At 45.0% G+C, this 21,807-nt stretch overlaps 1 protein-coding gene across 3 annotated transcripts in view; it reads right to left on the bottom strand.

The window, feature by feature from the left end:
- EFL1 (elongation factor like GTPase 1) overlaps positions 1–21,807 on the bottom strand; it is a 475,933-nt gene that overhangs the window by 376,017 nt on the left and 78,109 nt on the right. For all 3 annotated transcript variants that reach the window (XM_073568560.1, XM_073568562.1, XM_073568561.1), the window contains exon 12: positions 1,086–1,185. In XM_073568560.1, the coding sequence (XP_073424661.1) occupies positions 1,086–1,185 (100 nt within the window). The remainder of the gene's footprint in view (positions 1–1,085; positions 1,186–21,807) is intronic.

Here is a 21,807-nt window from a genome sequence, read left to right as displayed (position 1 = left end):
CCATTATTACACGCATTGGTGTTCATGACTGGCCGGCAGCACTTGTCTATCATACAGTTTGATAATATAGTAATGAATTACCTTGCAGTCCTATGTAAAACTACAGGAAAGTATCCAGTCTGCAAAGAATTTATCGGCTACATGCGGAAGGCATTTTTCCAACTTCATTTGCACTGATTGCAATGTAATCTGCTACGAATCGCTGTGAAAGTCAGCAACTGGCTTTATTATCTGAGCAGTCATCCTCACATGACTAATAGTGAATGACAGAAAACTTCACAAGTTAAAAGGAACTATCCAGGTCTTCTATTATTTTTGCATAAGGAGCTAAGAACTAACAGGGAGGTGGCTGCTAACTACGTGCCTGTTGTGCCCGGACCTGATCTCTGCTGACTCAGAGCAGTCGCGGACCGCTCCTGACAACGATTCTGTGGCTTCCTGCCAATCTTATGTTGACAGAGCAGTGTCTTCTCTTCCACTTTGCTCTATTGACTGGGCTTCTATGACGATGTCATGCTGATTGACTGTCGGCTCCGTGCTGCCTAACTGTGAGGAGCAGGATGTATCAGCATATAGTCTGTAGTGACGCTCAGTCAACACAGCAGACCAGAAGAGAGAGAGCTGCTCTGTTGATAAGTGAAATAAAGCAGGTGAATCTTTGACTGAGAGGGCAGAAATTGTCCCCATGCAAAATAGGCAGTTAGCAACTACCTGCCCCGCAAGTTCTTAGACCCATGCATAAAATAAAAATTCTGCATAACCCCTTTAAGCTAGCCCACTTTTTTTTTCTTACAGATTATACATTGGAGAGGGTACTGCTTAGAAAGTGAAATTAGCAATGATCTGGACTTTCGCACTGTTCCAATCATGTAAAACACAGCAAACGCTGACCTGCATCAAGCTCAGGATGGAAAACGCAGTGGAAGAACTAATGATAGAGAGGTAGCACAGGAGTAAGCACCTGGACTAATAGCACAAGATTAGCAACTTTATTTAAAGATCATTTAATACAGTTTTGTATTTTTGGAAACCCCCTCCGGCCTTCTACTTATCAAGTTATTGGACATCACCGGACAGTTTCTTACCTCTGCTTGTTCTGGGGTAGCGCATTTGCATCCACAGCAAACATTTTGGAGACAAGCACAATGACCGGTGCGTTCTCCTCACTGCAACACTGCAAAAAAGCTGAGAAAAGACAAAAAAAAAAATAACAAAAAACAAGATGTATCAAAAAAAAATCAGGTCTAGTTTGAGTAGTGATCGATCGCGCCTGTCTGCACTTCCTGTACTTGCACAGCATATTAGTTCTGTGGCGCCTTGGGACTGTGCTAGCGGTATTTATTTTCTGAAAGATTTAATATAAAGCTGCAATCATTCAGAAAAACGGACTCGCCTTCCAGAAATTTCTGCAATTTACTCTTTTTTATAGTAGATTTATTTACCGCCGGCTCAATACTATTATAAGAAATATTCCGCTATTTACTGGGAGCAATGACCTGAGCCTAAGTGCTAACCTCCGATTGTCTGCGTTCTCCATACGAAGCTTATCAGCATCATTTCGGCCCGGCAGGAGTCTGAACAATGCAGGCAGAAGGAATCAGTTGGGAAATTGTATTTCGGGATATTTTCTTTTTTTTAATTACCCCAATGTAATATGTATTGAATTGTAAAGCGCTGCAAAATATGTTGGCGCTATATAAAGATTCTTATAAATGTATTATGTATTTTTACACTACTCACAATGTCAATGTAGCATCTTTTCTTTAGAAAACAATAGATGACGTTCACAGGTCTCGGGCGGACAAATCTGCATTCGCTCCATGCGCATTTGTTCTGGATTTTGATACAAATTTGCTGCAAATTTCACCCCATGTATTACAAAGGGTGAAATCCGCAGCACAATCTGACATGTGGTAAATGTAAAATCCACACGACAAGACAACTTCCACAGCAGATTTTTTTCTGCTTTGTGTGGATGAGATTTAGTACCATCTCACCCACTTTGCTGGAATCACAATATTCTGCAGATTTTCAATACCTGTCTGGGAAGACACTCTGCATTGTATCTGCCACACAAGTGAACATAGCAAATTGGGGTTGTGTGTTAAATGTCCTCCTGTCACCCATGTCCAGCAACATGCACACCCCGGCAGAAACCTTGCACACCTAGACACCCACGCGCTCTCTGACTCTATTCTACCACTGGCATCCATATCCTCACCCAGCGACAGATTTCTACAATGCCACTCTCGCATCAGCTATTGACACGGTCGCCCCTCTCGTTCATGGCAGAATGCGACGTATCAACAGACAACCCTGGCACAATAACACCACTAAAAAGCTCCGGCAAGTGTCCAGGGCTTCAGAGCGGCGTTGGAAGAAAACAAATTCGCAAAACGACTCCACTGCATTCAAACAGGCAACACTCACTTTCAAATCTGCCCTCACTTCTGCTAAACAGGCCTACTTCACAACCCTCGTATCTTCCCTATCCTACAAACCCAAACAGTTATTCAAAACTTTCAACTCCCTCCTCCGCCCACCACCGCCCCCTCCAACCTCCCTCATCTCTGCTGAGGACTTTGACACACACCTCAAAAATAAGATCGACCAAACAAGGCAAGTCTTCATTGTGCAACCACCACAACCCCTTTGTATACCAGACCAATGCCCAAACCCCATAACCTCCCTCTCCAACATCACTGAAGGGGAGCTTAATCGCCTCTTCTCCAAATCGCACCTCACAACCTGTGCACTTGACCCCATCCCACCTCCTCCTCAACCTCACTTACCCCATCCCTAACCCACCTCTTTAACCTATCACTAACGTCCGGTACCTTCCCTTCTGCTTTTAAACATGCCACAATCACGCCTATCCTTAAAAAGCCAACCCTTTACCCAACCGCTATGTCCAGCTATCGCCCAATATCACTGCTCCCATTCGCTTCCAAACTCCTGGAGCTGCACGTCCACACTGAACTTTCCTCCCACCTCTCATCTAACTTGCTCTTTGACAATCTACAATCTGGTTTTCGCCCCCATCACTCCACTGAGACAGCTCTGACCAAAATTACTAACGACCTACTTACAGCCAAAGCAAACGGACAATACTCTATACTCCTGCTTCTAGACCTGTCCTCTGCATTCAACACAGTTTACCACTGTCTCCTACTACAGATCCTCTCTTCCTTTGGCATCAAAGACCTTGCCTTATCCTGGATCTCCTCACACCTCTCAAACCGCACATTCAGCATCTCCCACTCCCAGACTACCTCCTCATCCCACCCTCTCTCTGTTGGAGTCCCCCAAGGCTCTGTTCTAGGACCCCTACTCTTCTCATTTTATACCCTTGGCCTGGGTCAACTCAAAGTCCAATGGATTCCAGTACCACCTTTATGCTGAAGACACTCAGATCTACCTCTCTGGCCCAGATATCACCTCTCTGCTGTCCAGGAGTGTCTATCAGCCATATCCTCCTTCTCCTCTCGCTTCCTCAAGCTCAATGTGGACAAATCCGAACTCATCATCTTTCCTCCATCTCACAGATCTTCCTTACCTGACCCATCTATCACAATTAATTACATCACTCTTTCCCCAGTACCGGAAGTCCGCTGCCTCGGAGTAACCCTTGACTCTGCCCTGTCCTTCAAACCACACATCCAAGCTCTACCTCCTGTTGCCTCCAGCTCAAAAATATTTCCAGAATCCATCCTTTCCTCAACCCTCAATCTACTAAAATGCTTGTGCACACCCTCATCATCTCCCGCCTCGACTACTGCAACATCCTTTTCTATGGTCTCCCTGCTAACACCCTCGCACCTCTCCAGTCCATCCTTAACTCTGCTGCCCGACTAATCCATCTCTCTCCTCGCTACTCCTCCCCTCTGCAAATCTCTTCACTGGCTTCCATTCCCTCAATGTATCCAGTTCAAATTACTAATACTGACCTACAGGGCCATCTATAACCTGTCTCCCCATATGTCTCTGAACTAATCTTCCGATACCTTCCCTCGCGTAATCTCCGATCCTCCCAAGACCTCCTTCTCTCCTCCACACTTATTCGCTCCTCACCCAAACACCTCCAAGACTTCTCCCGAATAGCCCCCATCCTCTGGAATTCTTTGCCCCAACATGTCCGGCTATCAACCACATTCGGATCCTTCAGACGGAACCTGAAAACCCACCTCTTCAAGAAAGCCTACAGCCTGCAATGCCCCCACTACCTCCTCACCACTACTGGAGATATCACCTCAACCAACACCGGGACTGCTGCAACCCCCGAACATACTGTCTCCTTCCCCACCATCCTGTAGCATGTAAGCCCGAAAGGGCAGGGTCCTCTCCCCTCTGTACCAGTCTGTCATTGTAAGTTTGTTTACTGTAAGTGATATCTGTAATTTGTATGTAACCCCTTCTTATGTACAGCACCATGGAATCAATGGTGCTATATGTATAAATAAATAATAAAATGTTTTTTGTTTTTTTTTTTAAATTGCTTTTTTCCCCCGATACCACAATGTTTATTAAAACTAAAAAAAAAAAAAAAAAAATAGAAATCTTGCAATTTTTACTCTCAGTACTGGGACTTTTTAAAACTAACTTCCTGTTTTAAGAAAGTCACATGCACATTAGCAGCAATGAACAGACTCGGTCCCTACGTTTTGTGCTGCAGATAATGGGCATGTGAAAAGGTCACTGCGATGTGAGGGGGATCGGAGGTCAGCTGTGACATCCCCTATTGTGATTGGTGGATACTGTATTAGCAGCTGTATGTAGATATGCCTGTCATTGTAACCCTACCTCTGATGATAAACTGCTGTAAACTCCTTCTGTAAGGACCTGTCCTAAATCGCCACTTACCTTTCCGACTGCACATTTAGCGCTTCTCACTCCCACACTACCTCCTCATCCTGCCCTCTTTCTGTTGGAGTCCCCCAAGCCTCTGTCTTGGGGCCCTTACTTTTTCCATCTATACCCTTGGCCAAGGACAACTCATAAAGTCCCATGGCTTCCAGTACCACCTGTATGCGGACGACACTCAGATCTAGCTCTCTGGCCCAGATGTCACCTCTCTTCTGTCCAGAATCCTGGAGAGTCCATCAGCCATATCCTCCTCCTTCACCTCTCGCTTCCTAAAACTCAATGTAGACAAAACCAAACTTATCTTTCTGCCATCTCACTTATCTTCCATACCCGATCTATCCATTATGATAAACGGCATCATGCCATCTCCCGCACCTGAAATCAGCTGCCTCGGAGTAACTCTCAACTCTACCCTGTCCTTTAAACCGCACGTCCAAACTCTTGCCACTCCTGTCGCCTCCAACTCAAAGCTATTTACAGAATCTGTCCCTTCCTCAGCCCTCAATCTACTAAAACTCTTGTGCATGTCCTCATCATCTCCCGCCTTGATTACTGCAACACCCTCCTCTGTGGCCTCTCTGCTAACTCTCTTGCACCACTCCAGTCTGTCCTCAACTCTGCCGCCCAACTAATCCACCTCTCTCCACGCTACTCCTCTGCTTCTCACCTCTGCAAATCCCTCCACTGGCTCCCGATTCCTCAACGAATCCAGTTCAAACTACTAATACTGACCTACAAAGCCATCCACAACCTGTCCCCTCCATATACCTCTGAACTAATCTCCCAATATCTTCCTACACGTAACCATCGATCCTCCCAAGACCTCCTACTCTCCTCCACACTTATTCGTTCCTTACACAACCGCCTCCAAGATTTCTCCCGAATATCCCCCATCCTCTGGAATTCCATGCCTCAACACGTCCGATTATCCACCACCCTCGGATCCTTCAGACACAACTTGAAAATCCATCTCTTCAGGAAAGCTTACAGCCTGCAATAACCATTCTGCCGCCTCACCACCACCCGAGCTGCCGCCACATCACCACCAGAACTGCTGCACCCCCAACCTTCTGTCTTTTCCCCATTATCCCGTACAATGTAAGTCCGCAAGGACAGGGTTCTCTCCCCTCTGTACCAGTCTGTCATTGTAAACTTGTTTACTGTAAACGATGTCTATAACTTTGTATGTAACCCCCTTCTCATGTACAGCACCATGGAATTAATGGCGCTATATAAATAATAATAATAATAATAATGACAGGAATGGAGTATAAAACAGGCCTAATTGCCAGTGTGAAAATTGCCAATTTTGCTTTTTAATAAAGTCCGTGATATGAAAAGAACACATTGACAAAAATGTTAAAAAAAATACATGTAAGGCTACTTTCACACTTAAGTTTTTTTTGCGCTGTGCTGCGTGCGCAGTGCAAACACGCATAAAAAACGCATCATGCGTTTTTATGCGCATGGTTTTTGCAAAAAAAGCATGCTTTTTTTGCGTTGATGTGCGCATGACCATGACAAAAAAACGCATGCGCATACAAATGCGTACAAACGCTTGCCAATGCGTACCCATGTTAAGTATAGGGAAAAAAAATGCATGCGCAAAAACGCAGCGCAAAAAAACGCAAGTGTGAAACCAGCCTAACACAAAAATTTGATTTAAACAAGAAGTATATTTTTAGATGACATTTAACCTTTACATAATAAGGTAAGAAAAAAAACAAACATTTTTCTGGTTAATATCTTGCATTACACTAGACCCGTAGGTTCACAGAGAAGTAGCATCCATGGCAATGTCATAGAGCCGTGTAGCCCAACCGTAGAAGGTGAAGTGTGTTATGGAACATCAGTGAATACACGGGCTCGGACATCACGGCAATATAAAGCTTAGAGCTAGTGCAGCACCTGCTGTCGTAATAGATCACAATACTCTTAAGCACAAAGCGTTTGCTACTGAACAGTACTTTAATTCAATGTTCCCAAGATTTGCAAAATGGTAAGGTTGCATATACAAATATGGCATTTCTGCAGCCATCAAAAAAAAAAAAATAAATATACTTTACTCTGAGACAATGAGCAGAATAAAAAATCTCAGCAAATACTGAAAATATATATATTTGTAACATATCTGTTGTGTACAGACTTCAGATTGTGTGTTATACTATGCCTGATGAAGAGACCTTCATTGCTAGAAAAACGTTAATATTTTTCTAGCAGATACTGACATTTTAACCACTGGTGGATTATCATAGTTGCTTGCAGTTATTCTGTCCTACTGTGATTGAAATCCACTCTCCGCACAGATTTTTATGGACTAAGCTCTTACAAAGCGGCCAATCTGAACATGCACAGCTGCAGTGTAAAGAATGGGGGAAGCAGTAGCTCGAGGCTCGGATGATGCAGGAAATGCAATCCAAACTACCTCAACATCCCACTAGGCAATGTGGCCAGGACAGAATCAATGCTCACTGGTCCTCAATCGCACTAGGGCACTAAGAGCTTGTGATTTTCACACTAATTGTGAGGTTATTTTAAATGTTCTGAAGATAATGAAAAAAAAAATGGCAGGTAAGTGGTTCCATACACTTGAGCCGCCTGTTCACCTGCTGCTGTATTCCTAGAGAGGTTATCCAAGGACAATTACCAGAAGCATTGATATCATCCTTGTAACCTAGAAAATGCAATGAAGCAGTGAAGCGTCCTCAGAAGAGCGGGTGAAGACATTGACGTTGCAGATGTACGCGCATTTACGGATCAATAACGCTGCTTGTCCGGGGTATTAGTGTAATCAGTTCAATAAGTCCTAAGAAAAGAAAATAACACATTAGCTAAAAAGGTCAATGTCTTAGGGTACCGTTACACGTAGCGACGCACCAACGATTCCGACAACGATCTGGCTAAGATCGTTTGTGCATCGCTAGTAAGCAGTCATACAGGCCGATCTTCATAACGACGCATCAGCGATCAGCGATGTCACTAACGACCATGGCGATCGTTGGTACCGTGTCACACACTGTCTATAATAGCGATTCAGACTTTGAATAGGCGTCCTTCAGCGCTATCTATATGAGTTCGGAGTCGCCAACGAGGTCGCTCGTCGTTGATAAGGGGCGTCAAACACAGCGATGCATGCTGGTCAGCGTGACGCCAGCGATCAAAAAATGATCCTGAACGTTCGCGCACGATCAGCGACATCGCAGCAGGGAGCCGGTCGTTTCCGCGTGTCACACTTAGCGAGATCGCTAGCGATGTCGCTGTTGCGTCACAAAATCGTTGCCGCTTCAGCGATATCGCCGTGTGTAACGGGGGCTTTACACAGTGTCCAACGCTCCGAACCGGGCAAAATCCTATTACAGTAATAATATTAACAGGATTGTCCAGGTGTGGATAAGCCATCGATATCTGATCGGTGGTCTCCAAGCCTTGGCATGAACGCTGACCAGCTCTTCCATTCATGCCATCAATATTCTGGGTGCTGGGGTACTGTTCCATTCACCCTAAGAAATGGAGGATTTTGTCAAGGAATACATTTTCTGGTCCGCTACTTCGTCTGCCACGGGTTTTGTAGGGTAAATGTAGCCTTGCATGGCAGATACATGGGCGACTTGATTCCACCAAAGCAAAAGCTGCAATAAGAGATCAGTTGTATGTTGCTTCCTCCCCTACCCAGGAGCTGTGGTATAATCAGACCATGTTCCTGTACGGTCAGACACGGCCATTACACAGTACACAACAGGGGCACATTTATAAGATTATCTCAGCACAGGAACATTTTATTTTAACACATCCAAATTTGGAACTTATTATTCCAAGATCTAGTGATTAAAATTAACTTTTGTTTGTGGGAAAACCCCTTTAAATAAAATTAACTTTTTAACTCATAAGTTCTGTGTGCACATCTTTCTATATGTCTCCAGCGTCTGCTGGTTGTAAAGCAGGGCTTCTCATGTCTTTGCTATCAGAGTCTCATTATACAGGTCATGAAAATGCCTGACCCTTAGCAGGCAGACTAATGCCAGGTTTCGGTCTTACCATCTGCAGTGGAACGTCATACTAAAATTTAAAATCTTTCTTAATTTTCTTTTTTTTTCCCCCGTGATCCCAATATAATGTTACAATAAGTATAAAATCAGTTAATCGTGTTTCACAGCTTCGCAATTATCCTGTGGGAAACGTGTGGAATTTTCAATTTATAAGCGTAAAAGTTAATGTATTGCTTTAATCACAGCGATGCCAAATTCATATTGCAAACCTCAGGTGACTCCGTATCGTCACCGAAGCTTTAGCCTATTTAAAGGGGTCCTTGCAGGCCATCCTGCCTCACTCCACAAACGAAAATACTTGGCTGATAACTGTGTGTCGGAGGTAATGCTGCACAATGCCAAGAACTCAGAAAAGTAGCCGTGCCCTACGTACAGACCATAATTTGACATGCACCTAAGAGGAGTGCTTCACAAAAAGCCGGACAACTCATATGACCACTCCAAGAACAAGTGTGACTAATGTCCCTAAGGACAGGGAACATTATCATATGCCCGGCCCTCGTGGACATCAGCAAGGCATACAGTGAGTGCAGGAAGAAGCCAAGAAGGCTTGACCTGACTTTTCATAGCATCACAAAAAAAACATCAGAATGTATCGGGCACAAAAAAACTGATAAATATGACCTGACTTTGCAGTGTTCTCCACCTCCTCGACAAGATAGACCTTATTAGCAAATAATGTGAGTGACCACTGAACATCGTTTTAGATCAGTAAAACATGACTTGGGGCGACAGACACCATCTTTGGGAAATTGCTGAGAACAAACTATTGGGTAGTGGTGAAGCTTTGGGGAGCAAAAACATACTCACAGGTTCCCTTTAACAAGCTGTGAAATAGAAAAAGACCAAAGTGTAAGAACCACGGACTTCCCAGATCAATGCAAGATAAAACCAAGCAAAAAGGTTTAAGAGTTCAATAACTGTCCAGCTGAGACTTAACGGGAAGCTTTCCACAGAAAACAACAAATCAATCCCCCTAATGTTCTCCATTTGTAATATAAGCCGGCGTGTTTACAAGAAGTGAGTGTAAACCAACGTCTTATCGCTTGTCCCAAGGAATTCAATGCTGAAAGAAATGCGCGTCTAGAGGTTTGCCCTCAGCGGGGTGAAATGTCCATCCTGGTGGCTTGTAAGTACTTAGGTAATCCTCACGGAGGGTCCCGGATTCACTTGACATATTTCCCAAAACACTGCGCACAGGTACATTAACACATTCAGAGAGCACAGAATAAGCCCTTTTGTGCTCAGGATCATGAACACAAACCAAACCCAATGATTCCTTCTACAAGGAACAGGAACAGACGCATCAAAGAATCGGACAGTCTGCTTCTGTGATATACACGGGTAACAAAGTACAAGGTATTTCCAAAGACAATTAACCATATCACACCAGTCATGCTTTGGCCTTCATGCCCAGAGAAAAATTTTAAAAAGTTACAGTCTGAATTATAAAAAATATTTTTTCTTTTTAGTTGAGGAGCATTTCAATAGTTTTGGACAACGTTACTCAATAAATACCGCATTTTTCGGACTATTAGGCTATGTGCACACAATGCGTTTTTGCGTTTTCTCCACGAGGAAATGGGCCAAAACCGCTATGGAATACTTGTGGCAGCTAATTCAATGACAATCCTGAAGTGTTGTGCACATAATCAGTAATTTTCCTTGAGCATTTGCAGTGCATTTTTCTGCAGCATGTCAATTGCTTGTGCGTTTCTGCAGCGTTTTTCACTCATTGACGTAAACTGAGTCAAATCCGCAGTAAAAACGCAAGTGGTATAAAAATGTTTGCAGATTTGCTGAGTTTCTGTTTGCATTTTTATGGACTTCCTAGGGTGTTTCCCATGCTGTCATCCGTGTGACAGCATGAGAAACACCGGAGCGGTGGCCCTTATCGGCGGTAACGCTACCACCGGTAAAACCGTCGGTCAGAGAGCCGCAGAGTCATGCTATCAGATGACAGCATGACCCCGCAGGTGTGACTTGCAGTAAAACGCTTACTGCAGGTCAGCAGATGTGGGCTGATGAGACTACTCCTCCCATCAGGCTACAGGGGGTACGGAAAGCATTCAGACCCCTTTAAGTTTTTTACGATTTGTTTCACTGCAGCCATTTGGTAAATTCAAAAAATTTCATTTTTTTCTCACTAATGTAAACTCTGCACCCCATCTTGACTGAAAAAAAAAACAAATGTAGAAATTTTTGCAAATTTATTAAAAAAGAAAACTGAAATACAGTATATGGTCATAAGTATTCAGACCCTTTGCTCAGACACTCATATTTAAGTCACATGCTGTCTATTTCCTTGTGATCCTCCTTGAGATGGTTCTACTCCTTCATTGGAGTCCAGCTGTGTTTAATTAAACTGATAGGACTTGATTTGTAAAGGCACACACCTGTCTATATAAGACCTCACAGCTCACAGTACATGTCAGACAAAATGAGAATCATGAGGTCAAAGGAACTGGCCAAGGAGCTCAGAGACAGAATTGTGGAAAGGCGCACATCTGGCCAAGGTTACAAAAGAATTTCTGCAGTGCTCAAGGTTCCTAAGAGCACAGTGGCCTCCATAATCCTAAAATGGAAGACGTCTGGGACCACTAGAAGTCTTTCAAGGCCTGGCCGTCCAGCCAAACTGAGCAATCGTGGGAAAAGGGCCTTGGTGAGAGAGGTAAAGAAGAACCCCAAGATTACTGTGGCTGAGCTCCACAGATGCAACAGGGAGATGGGAGAAAGTTCCACAAACTCAGCTATCACTGCAGCCCTCCACCAGTCAGGACTTTATGGCAGCGTGGCCCGACGGAAGCTTCTCCTCAGTGACAGACATATGAAAACCAGCATAGAGTTTGATAATAAAAACACATGAAGGACTCCCAGACTATGAGAAATAAGATTCTCTGGTCTGATGAGATGAAGATAGAACTTTTTGGTGATAATTCAAAGCTGTATGTGTGGAGAAAACTAGGCACTGCTCATCATCTGCCCAATACAATCCCAACAGTGAAACATGATGGTGGCAGCATTATGTTATGGGGTGTTTTTTAGCTGCAGTGACAGGACAACTGGTTGCAATTGAGAAAACATGAATGCGGCCAAGTACAGAGATATCCTAGATGAAAACCTCTTCCAGAGTGCTCTGAACCTCATACTTGGCCGAAGGTTCACGCTCCAACAAGACAATGACCCTAAGCACACAACTAAAATAACAAAGGAGTGGCTTCAGAACAACTCTGTGACCATTCTTGACTGGCCCAGCCAGAGCCTTGACCTAAACCCAATTGAACATTTCTGGAGAGACCTGAAAATAGCTATCCACCAACGTTCACCATCCAACCTGACGGAACTAGAGTGGATCTGCAGGAAAGAATAGAAGAGGATCCCAAAATCCAGGTGTGAAAAACTTGTTGCATCATTCTCAAGAAGACTAATGGCTGTACTAGCTCAAAAGGGAGCTTCTACTCAATACTGAGCAGAGAGTCTGAAAACTTATGACCATGTGACATTTCAGTTTTTCCTTTTTAATAAATTTGCAAAAGTTCTACATTTGTTTTTTTCAGTCAACATGGGGTGCAGAGTGTACATTAATGGGGAAAAAACATGGATTTTTGTGATAACTCACCGTAAAATCCTTTTCTCAGAGACGCTCATTGGGGGACACAGATACTGTGGGTGTATGCTTCTGCCGCTTGGAGGCTGACACTAAGTGAAAAAAAGAGGTTAGCTCCTCCTCCGTCGTATACACCCTCGCCCCTATTGCGGGCGGAACTCAGTTTGGTGCCAAAGCAGTAGGAGGACAACAAAATCAGCCCTAATACAGGTACAACATGTCTAGAAAAGGACCACCCTTATATCACATAAATAAATGCGCATTAACTAAACAGAAACAGAGCCAACTGGCTAATAGGGTGGGTGCTGTGTCCCCCAATGAGCATCTCGGAGAAAAGGATTTTACGGTGAGTTATCACAAAAATCCATGTTTCTCCTTCGCCTCATTGGGGGACACAGATACTGTGGGACGTCCTAAAGCAGTCCCTGGGTGGGAGATTGACTCACCGATCCAAGCTACATGCACCTCTTGTTTAAAAGGTACGCCACCGCTGCTTGGAGAATCCTTCTACCCAGGCACGCATCCGCCGAGGTCTGAGCATGGATATTATAATGTTTGGCAAATGTGTGCAGGCTGGACCAGGTTGCTGCCTTACAAACCTGTTCCGTCGAAGCCTGGTGCCGAAGTGCCCAAAAGGCGCCCACTGCCCGGATAGAGTGCGCTCCGATCCCTGCTGGAATCGGCGTGTCTCTAATGCGGTAGGACTCCTGAATCGTCCAACGAATCCATCTGGCTATGGTCGATTTTGAGGCGAGTCCCTTCCTGCGCCCTTCGGGGAGCACGAACAGCGTGTACGTCTGACAAAAGGGTGCCGTCCGCAACACGTACCTCCGGAGGGCTTTTACCAGGTCTAATGTGTGAAGAGCCTTTTCCACATGGCGCACCGGTGCTGGACAAAATGAAGGCAAAACAACATCTTCATTAATGTGAAAAGAGGACACGACTTTCGGCACAAAAGGAGGGGCTGGTCTGAGGACCATCTTATGCCGATGGAAAGTGAGGAACGGAGCTCGGCAGGATAGGGCCGCCAGCTCTGAAACCCGCCTGATGGAAGTGATGCCACAAGGAACACCACTTCCCAGGTAAGGTACCTCAAAGAGATATTTTGAAGCGGTTCAAATGGAGCTTCCTGCAGAACACTTAGGACCATGTTAAGGTCCCAGGCGTCCATAGGCGCCTTCTAGGGAGGTACCAAGTGGGAGACTCCCTGAATGAAAAGTCTTCACCTGCAAATTAATAGCAATTCTGCGCTGGAACAGGACGGATAAGGCCGATATTTGTCTCCTGAGGGAACCTGGGGCAAGGCCCGAGTCTAATGCTCTACCGACTGAGCTATCCTGGCTCTCTAAGCCTGAGTGGAGAAAAGCAAAGATGTTGGGGATCGAGAATCCCAGCGGGGAAACACTGCGGTGTCAACACCAAGCAAAGAACATCTTCCAGGTGTGGTGGTAAATTCGTGCTGAAGCAGGCTTCTGGGCGCCAATCATTGTAGCGACCACCTCGCTCCCGAACCCTGCCTGGGTTAGAATCCAAGATTCAACGGCCATGCCGTCAAACACAGGGTCCCTGAGTTCGGGTGGCAAATTGGTCCTTGAGATAGTAAATCTGGGCGCTCTGGCAGGCGCCAAGGAACATCAGCGAGCAGCTGTATTAGATCTGCGTCCCACACTTGACGGGGCCAGCAGGATCGCCGGCACCCCTTCAGTCTTGATCTTTTTGATGACTCTCGGAAGTAGTGGCAGTGGGGGAAATAGATATGAGAGGCGAAACTGGTTCCACGGCAGAACCCACACGTCCACCGCAAATGCCTGCGGGTCCCTGGCCTGAGCGACATATGTGGGCACCTTGGCATTCACTCTGGAAGCCATCAGGTCCACATCCGGAGCTTCCCACAGTTGACAAATCTGCTGAAAAACTTCGAGATGTAGAGACCACTCTCGAGATGCAAGACCTTGCTGGCTGAGAAAGTCTGCCACCCAATTTTCCACGCCCCGGGATGTGGGCAGCCGAAATCACCGAGTGGTTTGCTTCGGCCCACTGAAGAACGAGCTCCCCCTCTGGTTGCTCTGCTGCGGGTGCCCCCTTGATGATTTATGTAAGCCACCGCCGTGGCGTTGTCCGATTGAATCCAGACAGGGCGGCCTGCTAGAAAATGAAAAAACATCTGCAGAGCCAGCCGAATTGCTCGTATCTCCAATAAGTTGATCGGGAGGTGTGCCTCCTGTGGAGACCACCGTCCCTGGGCTGTGTGGTGGCGAAACACCCCTCCCCCGCCAAGGAGACTGGCGTCGGTTGTCACTACCAGCCAATGATCTGGGGGGAAAGGTTTCCCCTGGGCCAGAGAGGAACTGGTTATCCACCATCCGAGCGACTGCCTTGAGAGGACAGTCGGCACCGTCGATCAAGCGTGAAAGGATTCTTGTCCCAGGCTGACAAGAGGGAGTGCTGCAGGGGCGAAGGTGGAACTGGGCGACAGGTATCGCTTCCATTGCTGCCACCATTTTCCCTAGAATCCTCATCCCGGATCGGATGGTATGAGGGACTGGTTGGCGAAGTGTCCGGACTCCCTGCCGGAGAGCTAGCGCCTTTTCCTGAGGGAGAATTACCAACCCTCGGCAAGTGTCGAAGATCATTCCTAGGAAGGAGATCCTCTGAGCTGGCACAAGGGATGACTTCTTTGCATTGCCAACTATCCTAAGCGGGCAAGAGTATCTAGCGTGATGTTGACCTTTTCCTCGCATGCCGGTATTGACGGGCCCTTGACCAAGAGGTCGTCCAGATAAGGCAAGACGACTATGCCTCGAGAATGCAGTGTGGCCATGACAACTGCCATAACCTTTGTGAGCGCTCTGGGAGCCGTGGCTAGCCCGAAGGGTAGCGCTACGAACTGAAAATGTTGCTCGCCGATGGTGAAGCGTAGAAACCTCTGATGAGGAGGAAAAATGGGAATATGCAGATATGCGTCCTGGATGTCTATTGAGGCCAAGTATCCTCACTGCTCCATGGCCTATATGACTGAACAGAGAGACTCCATCCAGAAATGTCTGATCCTGATGAATTTGTTCAGAAGCTTCAGGTCCAAAACAGGCCTGACAGACCTGTCCTTTTCAGGAATCGCAAAAAGGTTGGAATAGAACCCCTGAGCTTTTTCGTGTTCCGGCACTGGAACAATGACTCCGTTGTGCTGGAGCGATCTGATGGCTCCCAATAGAGCCCTTGCCTGGGTATCCACCCTGGGAAGCCGAGAAGAAAAAACCGTCTTGGAGGATATCTGACAAATTCTATTCTGTAACCCGAGGCCACCGATTCCTTACCCCATGCGTCGTGAGCGACATTGACCCAGACGTAGTGAAACCAGAGTAGGCGGCCGCCCACCTTGCCGGTGTCGTCTGGTAAAGGCCTCGAGTCATTCGGCCGACGATCTTTGGGATCTGGATCCCCTCGATCTGGGCTACCGAGTATGCATTCTCCCGAATGGGTTGGCTCTATATGAGACCTGCCGCTCCCTGTCCTGGTTGGGGCGGCCTGAGGCGGCGGAATTGGCCGCTGTAGTCCACCCGGGGTTGTGAAAGGCCCGAAAACGTGCCTGAAAACGGGTGAAGAAAAAGTGTTTTGCCCTTTTGTTGAGGGAGAAACCCGTTCTTTCCTCCTGTGGAGTCGGAGATAAGTTGATCCAACTTCTCCCCAAATAGGTGACTGCACTGATAAGGCAGTGAAGTAAAGGACTTCTTAGAAGTAGGATCGGCTTGCCATGTCCTTAACCATAGGGCTCTTCTGACAGAAATTGCATTAGCGGCAGCAAGTGCCGAGCAATTGTCCGTATCCCAAAACGCATTGATTACATAGTCTCCGGTCATCGCCATCTGACCTGCGACCTCCGAAATCTCTGCAGGTAGATCCTGCTCCTGCGCGACCTTGTTTAAAGTTTGTGTAAAAAAGAAGAAAAAAGAGGTACATCCAACAAGGGAACTCCAGTACAGAAATGTCAAAGTGAAAAAATGTATAAATTTTATTGAGAGCATGTACACAACACAGCAAGATAAAAACACTTAAAAACACACAAAAAAAGCATGTCACAATCATATGATGCTGAAAAAGTGACTTTCCCACAGAAGATACCCCTATTGAACAACAATTTGATTTAGGTATAAATGCAGCAGACAACTGGCCAAAAAACAAATATAGAATATCTATGACGCTCAACATATGAGCATAGATCATATATTGTGAAAAAGCCCCAAAAAGGGCAACACATTAAACACAGCACCATGCAGCAAAGGAACCCAGTAGTTCAGAACAGCCAAGAGATTATATTAAGGCTGTTCAAGGATTGATAACCTTTAAGTTAGAGAAAGGGAAAATGGGAAACCCTTACATATCCAGAGGTGAAGTGTTGACAATGGACGGTCAAAAGGGATAATAGCCCAATGACAAATAAAGCCAGTAGCCTGCGGGGTAAATCAAAGAGGGAACCGCACCCCACGCGTATCGCCACGTAACGTGTGGCTTTCTCAAGGGAGGATGAAGCGCTAGTGGTGTGCATGCATTATCGTTATTATATACACAGAAACATGACTAATTAATAAGCAATCAGAGTACCAACCTATGAGGCAAGGGAGCACGGCGTGGCAGCGGCCATCTTGTCAGCGTTCTTAGTATGGAAATAAAGTTGCTGACACCTAATGAAAGCGCAGTTGAACACTACTGCGCAGGCGCGATGTAACGGCGGCCATCTTGTCTATCCCATGTTTTAATAAAGTTGATGACGTGTAGTGTGGGCACAATAGGAAACTGATGCGCAGGCGCAATATGGCCTCAGGAAGAGGGGACGTCGACATCAGGTCTGGTCACCGACATACAAGAGGCAGCTGAGGCAGCCCAAGCAGAAATAGGAACATTTACAGATGTGGCAAGTATGGATCTTTTGTGTCATAAGGTGGGTACTGCGAATACGACTACTACAGATGGCAACTTACAAATAATCAACTTATCTAGTTATGTTTTGTCGGACATAGAGATATCTGTCTTATCAAAAGGTCTTTCCTTTGCCCCATGGGAGCTTTGGATAAGTTTATTCTAACCAAGGACTTGTATCTTTTTTGCAGACAGCTTTCATTTAAAATGCTGTATCATCAACCGTCCATACTTGATGCCTTGCCGCAGGACGAGAGACAAGCCTTCAATGACCTTTTAGATTTGTTACAAGAAAATGAGAATCCAAAAAAAGTGTCTGATAAACTGTGGCATCTACCTTCACAAGCTACGCCGTCTTTTGCCTTGTTTCCCACCATTCAAATTTTCTACAATCTTGTTAGTAAGGATATTGCTAAATTGAACACTACTAGCTCACAAGGTGAGAATTTGGGAAAAAAGGAAAGATTAGCGGTTAATAAGCTTAAAGACAATCCCTCCTTTATAATCAAGGAAGCGGATAAAGGTGGGAACATAGTGTTATGGCCTATGGATATGTATTTGAAGGAGGCTAAACGCCAGCTTAATAACATCTCTTGTTACCAGGTCCTACCCTCTGACCCTACGAGTGTCTTTAAGAAAAAACTTGACCGGTTTCTTCTGTCCGCCAGACATAATGATATTTTGAGTAAAAAGGAACATACTTTTTTAACCACGCATCATCCTGTTGTTCCTAAGCTATACTTTCTCCCCAAGGTGCACAAATCCACCTTGGAGCCACCAGGTAGGCCCATTGTGGCTGGCATTGGCAGCCTGTTTGAACGTCCTTGCATTTACTTAGATCACTTTTTGCAACCATTTGTATTTTCTTTAGGTTCCTTTGTGCAGGATTCCTCTCATTTAATTCGACAACTTCAGGATTTATCAGTGCCACAGAACACCATTCTTGTGACAATGGATGTGGAATCCCTTTATACCTGCATTGGGCATACCTTGGGGATTGAAGCAGTTGCATATTTCTTCAATCAGCAATTTACAGGTGATCGTCGCCATCATTCCTTTTTATTGGACTTATTGCACTTTGTGCTTTCTAATAACTATTTCATCTTTGATCGTGTTTTTTATAAACAAATTTCTGGTACTGCCATGGGGGCACGCTGTGCACCCTCGTACGCCAACCTCTTTCTGGGGTGGTGGGAGGAGACACAGGTGCGCCCCATGGCGGTTTTCCAAAATCATGTTTTTCATTGGTTCAGATATATCGATGATATTCTGATCCTTTGGACTGGCTCAAGGGCTGAGTGCCTATCCTTTGTGGATTCTCTTAACATTAACTCTCTCAACATATCTTTAACAGCTTTCATGTCAGAGGTATCAGTCAATTTTCTGGATTTGGAAATTATGAAAGTCGGTACTGAAATAAGGACCAAGCTTTTTCGTAAATAAACACGGCGAATAGTCTCCTTCATTTTTCAAGTTTCCATCCCTGGCACTTAAGGAAGAATATACCAAAGGGACAATTCTTACGGGTAAGGCGCAACTGTAGTAGCGACCAAGATTTTCGCAATGAGTCTAGGGAATTGTCTCGTCGCTTTAAGGATAGGGGGTACCCACGTAGGGTTATTTCCAAAGCCTTTCAGGATTCACTTGGGGGTGATAGGCTTTCTCTCTTACAACCCAAATCTCGGGGCACGGATAGGACCATCAATTTGATTACGCCGTATAATAATCAATGGCGTGAGATCTACAATGTGTTAGCTAAACATTGGGGGATTTTACTCAATGAACCCAAATTAAAACCATTCTTGTCTGACAAACCGAAAATGGTGGCTAAGAGAGCAAAAAATCTCAAGGATTTTCTTACTACTAGCCATTTTAAGAGACCTACTACCAGAATTGGCATAGGCCACCGATTAAGTGGCTCTTACCCTTGTGGGAATTGTACTATCTGTCCATTTATGATTGCCTCAGATTCGGTGACTCTTTCTGTTTTTCCAGGAGAAATTAAGTTGAAACATTATTCCAACTGTAAATCTAAGAATGTGATCTATGCTCTTATTTGTCCTTGTCCGAAGATCTATGTGGGTCAGACGGGCCAGGAATTGAGACGCAGAGTACAGCAGCATGTGTCTAACATCAATAAAGCCAAGACAGATCGTGAAAAGGGTAAGCCAATTTCCTCGGTGGCAAACCATTTCCTTGACTGTCATGCCAGCAGATGTTCCAACCTGCAAGTTTTAGTGGTGGATCAGGTTTTGGGTAATATACGTGGTGGTAATCTCACCAAAGAATTACTCCGAAGAGAGGCACGATGGATCTATAATTTGAGGAGTTCAGCTCCAGAAGGTCTCAATGAGGAACTTCTGTTTACTGGGTTTTATGGTTAATCCATGTTGTTTCCCCTTTTTTTAGGGTTATTTCGATCGTCGATCCTTCTGTTGCCATCCTGGGATTTTGGTTCTGCGCTGTGATGATTTTTCCAGTCAAGGACTTCTCCTTTGGGATACTGAATCTGGATACATCCTTTTGGCCATCTGTTAGCCTCTTACCTATGAATTTGGCAGATTCCATCGTTGGCTATCAATCAATCAATCAATCAAATTTATTATCGCCAAGTACATATTACATATATACAAGGAATTCTTTGTGGCAAAGAGGCAACATAATATATAACAACAGATACAACAAGTAACATCTAACAAGACAGATACAGTATATAGTCTACACATAACGATTTAATTGTTGAACAGAGAGTGGATAGAAGCTGTTCATATGGCGGTTTGTACTGCATTTGGGGACTCTGAAGCGACGTCCTGAAGGGAGTAGTTGGAATGAGGAGTGTCCCGGGTGAGAGGGATCGGATGAAATTTTCAATGCGTGGGATCGAATACTCTTATCATAAAGATCCTGGATTTTAGGCAGGGGGGAGCCTATAATTCTCTCTGCTGTTCTGAAAGTCCTTTGTAAGCGGAGTTTGTCATGCGCAGTGGCTCCCCCATACCAGACTATCAGAGAGGAACAAATCACAGATCTGATGACAGCATTAAAGAATAAGATCAGCAGATTCTTAGACAAACCATATCTTTTCAGCTGACGCAGGAAGAACATCCTCTGTTGTGCTTTTCTTATAACAGCATCCACGTTTTTCCCCCATTTAAGATCATGAGAGATGATAACACCAAGGAATTTGGTCTCTGTGACCCTAAGAACCACTTCGTCATGGATGTAGATTGGAAGTATCTCATGTTGATCTTTCCTAAAATCCACAACCATCTCAGCAGTTTTTTTAGTGTTGAGTACAAGATTATTGGCTTTACACCAGTCACATATTCTTTCCACCTCACTACGATACAAGTCTTCAGCATTTCCCCTGATGAGACCAATCAGTGTCATATCATCGGCAAATTTCAAGATTTTTACTGAGTCTGCTGAAGAGATGCAATCATTCGTATAGAGAGAAAACAGTAACGGGGACAAAACACACCCCTGAGGTGCCCCGATGTTTGTGACCAAGGTGTCCGAAGTGAATGGTCCAACTTTTACACTCTGTATCCTGGCTGTCAGGAAGTTATAAATCCACAAGCATAAGTTGAGAGGGACTCCAAGAGCTACCATTTTCTTATGAAGTAAATTCGGATCAATGGTATTGAACGCTGAGCTAAAGTCCATGAAAAGAATCCGGACATATGAGTGACGTTCATCTGTATGATCCAAAATGTACTTCAGTGCCAGATTGACAGTGTCGTTTGCCGAACGATTCTCCTTATAGGCAAACTGAAGCGGGTCCCATAGCTTCTGCGTGAATTTTATCAGGTGGGACATCATAATTCTTTCGAAGACTTTCATAGCTACAGATGTGAGTGCTACTGGTCTATAGTCGTTCAACTCAGAGGATCCCACTTTCTTGGGGACAGGGATAATTGTGGAATTTTTCCAACACTGAGGTACAACGCACTCTTTCAGTGACACATTGTATATATTTGTCAGTATAGGGGCAAGCTGGGTAGCACATACTTTCAGACACATTGGAGATACACCATCAGGGCCAGGTGCCTTTTTGACCTTAAGTCCCTTCAGGATGCGTATCACCTCTGCCTCGGAGATCACTACTTGGGTGTTACACAATGAATGATCTGTATATGAACAGACTGAGGAGCTTAGAGATGAATAGCCACTGTGTGTAGAGCTTGCCTCAAATCTGCAGTAGAATTCATTTAACTCTGCTGCCAGACTTCTGCTGGGGTTCACTATAGTGGGGTGGCTTTTATAATTGGTGACCTCTCTTAATCCTCTCCATGCAGATCTAGTATCTTTTGATGAGAACCTTTCCTCCAGAATCTTTGCATACTCGTGTTTGGCTAACTTGATCTCTTTAGATAG

The sequence above is a fragment of the Dendrobates tinctorius genome, unplaced genomic scaffold (genome assembly GCF_039654945.1).
Source record: "Dendrobates tinctorius isolate UK_male_01 unplaced genomic scaffold, ASM3965494v1 ptg000022l, whole genome shotgun sequence".
Lineage (NCBI taxonomy): Eukaryota > Metazoa > Chordata > Amphibia > Anura > Dendrobatidae > Dendrobates > Dendrobates tinctorius.
The sequence above is the reverse complement of the archived record's forward strand: the minus strand, read 5'-3'. Positions and strand labels throughout refer to the sequence as shown.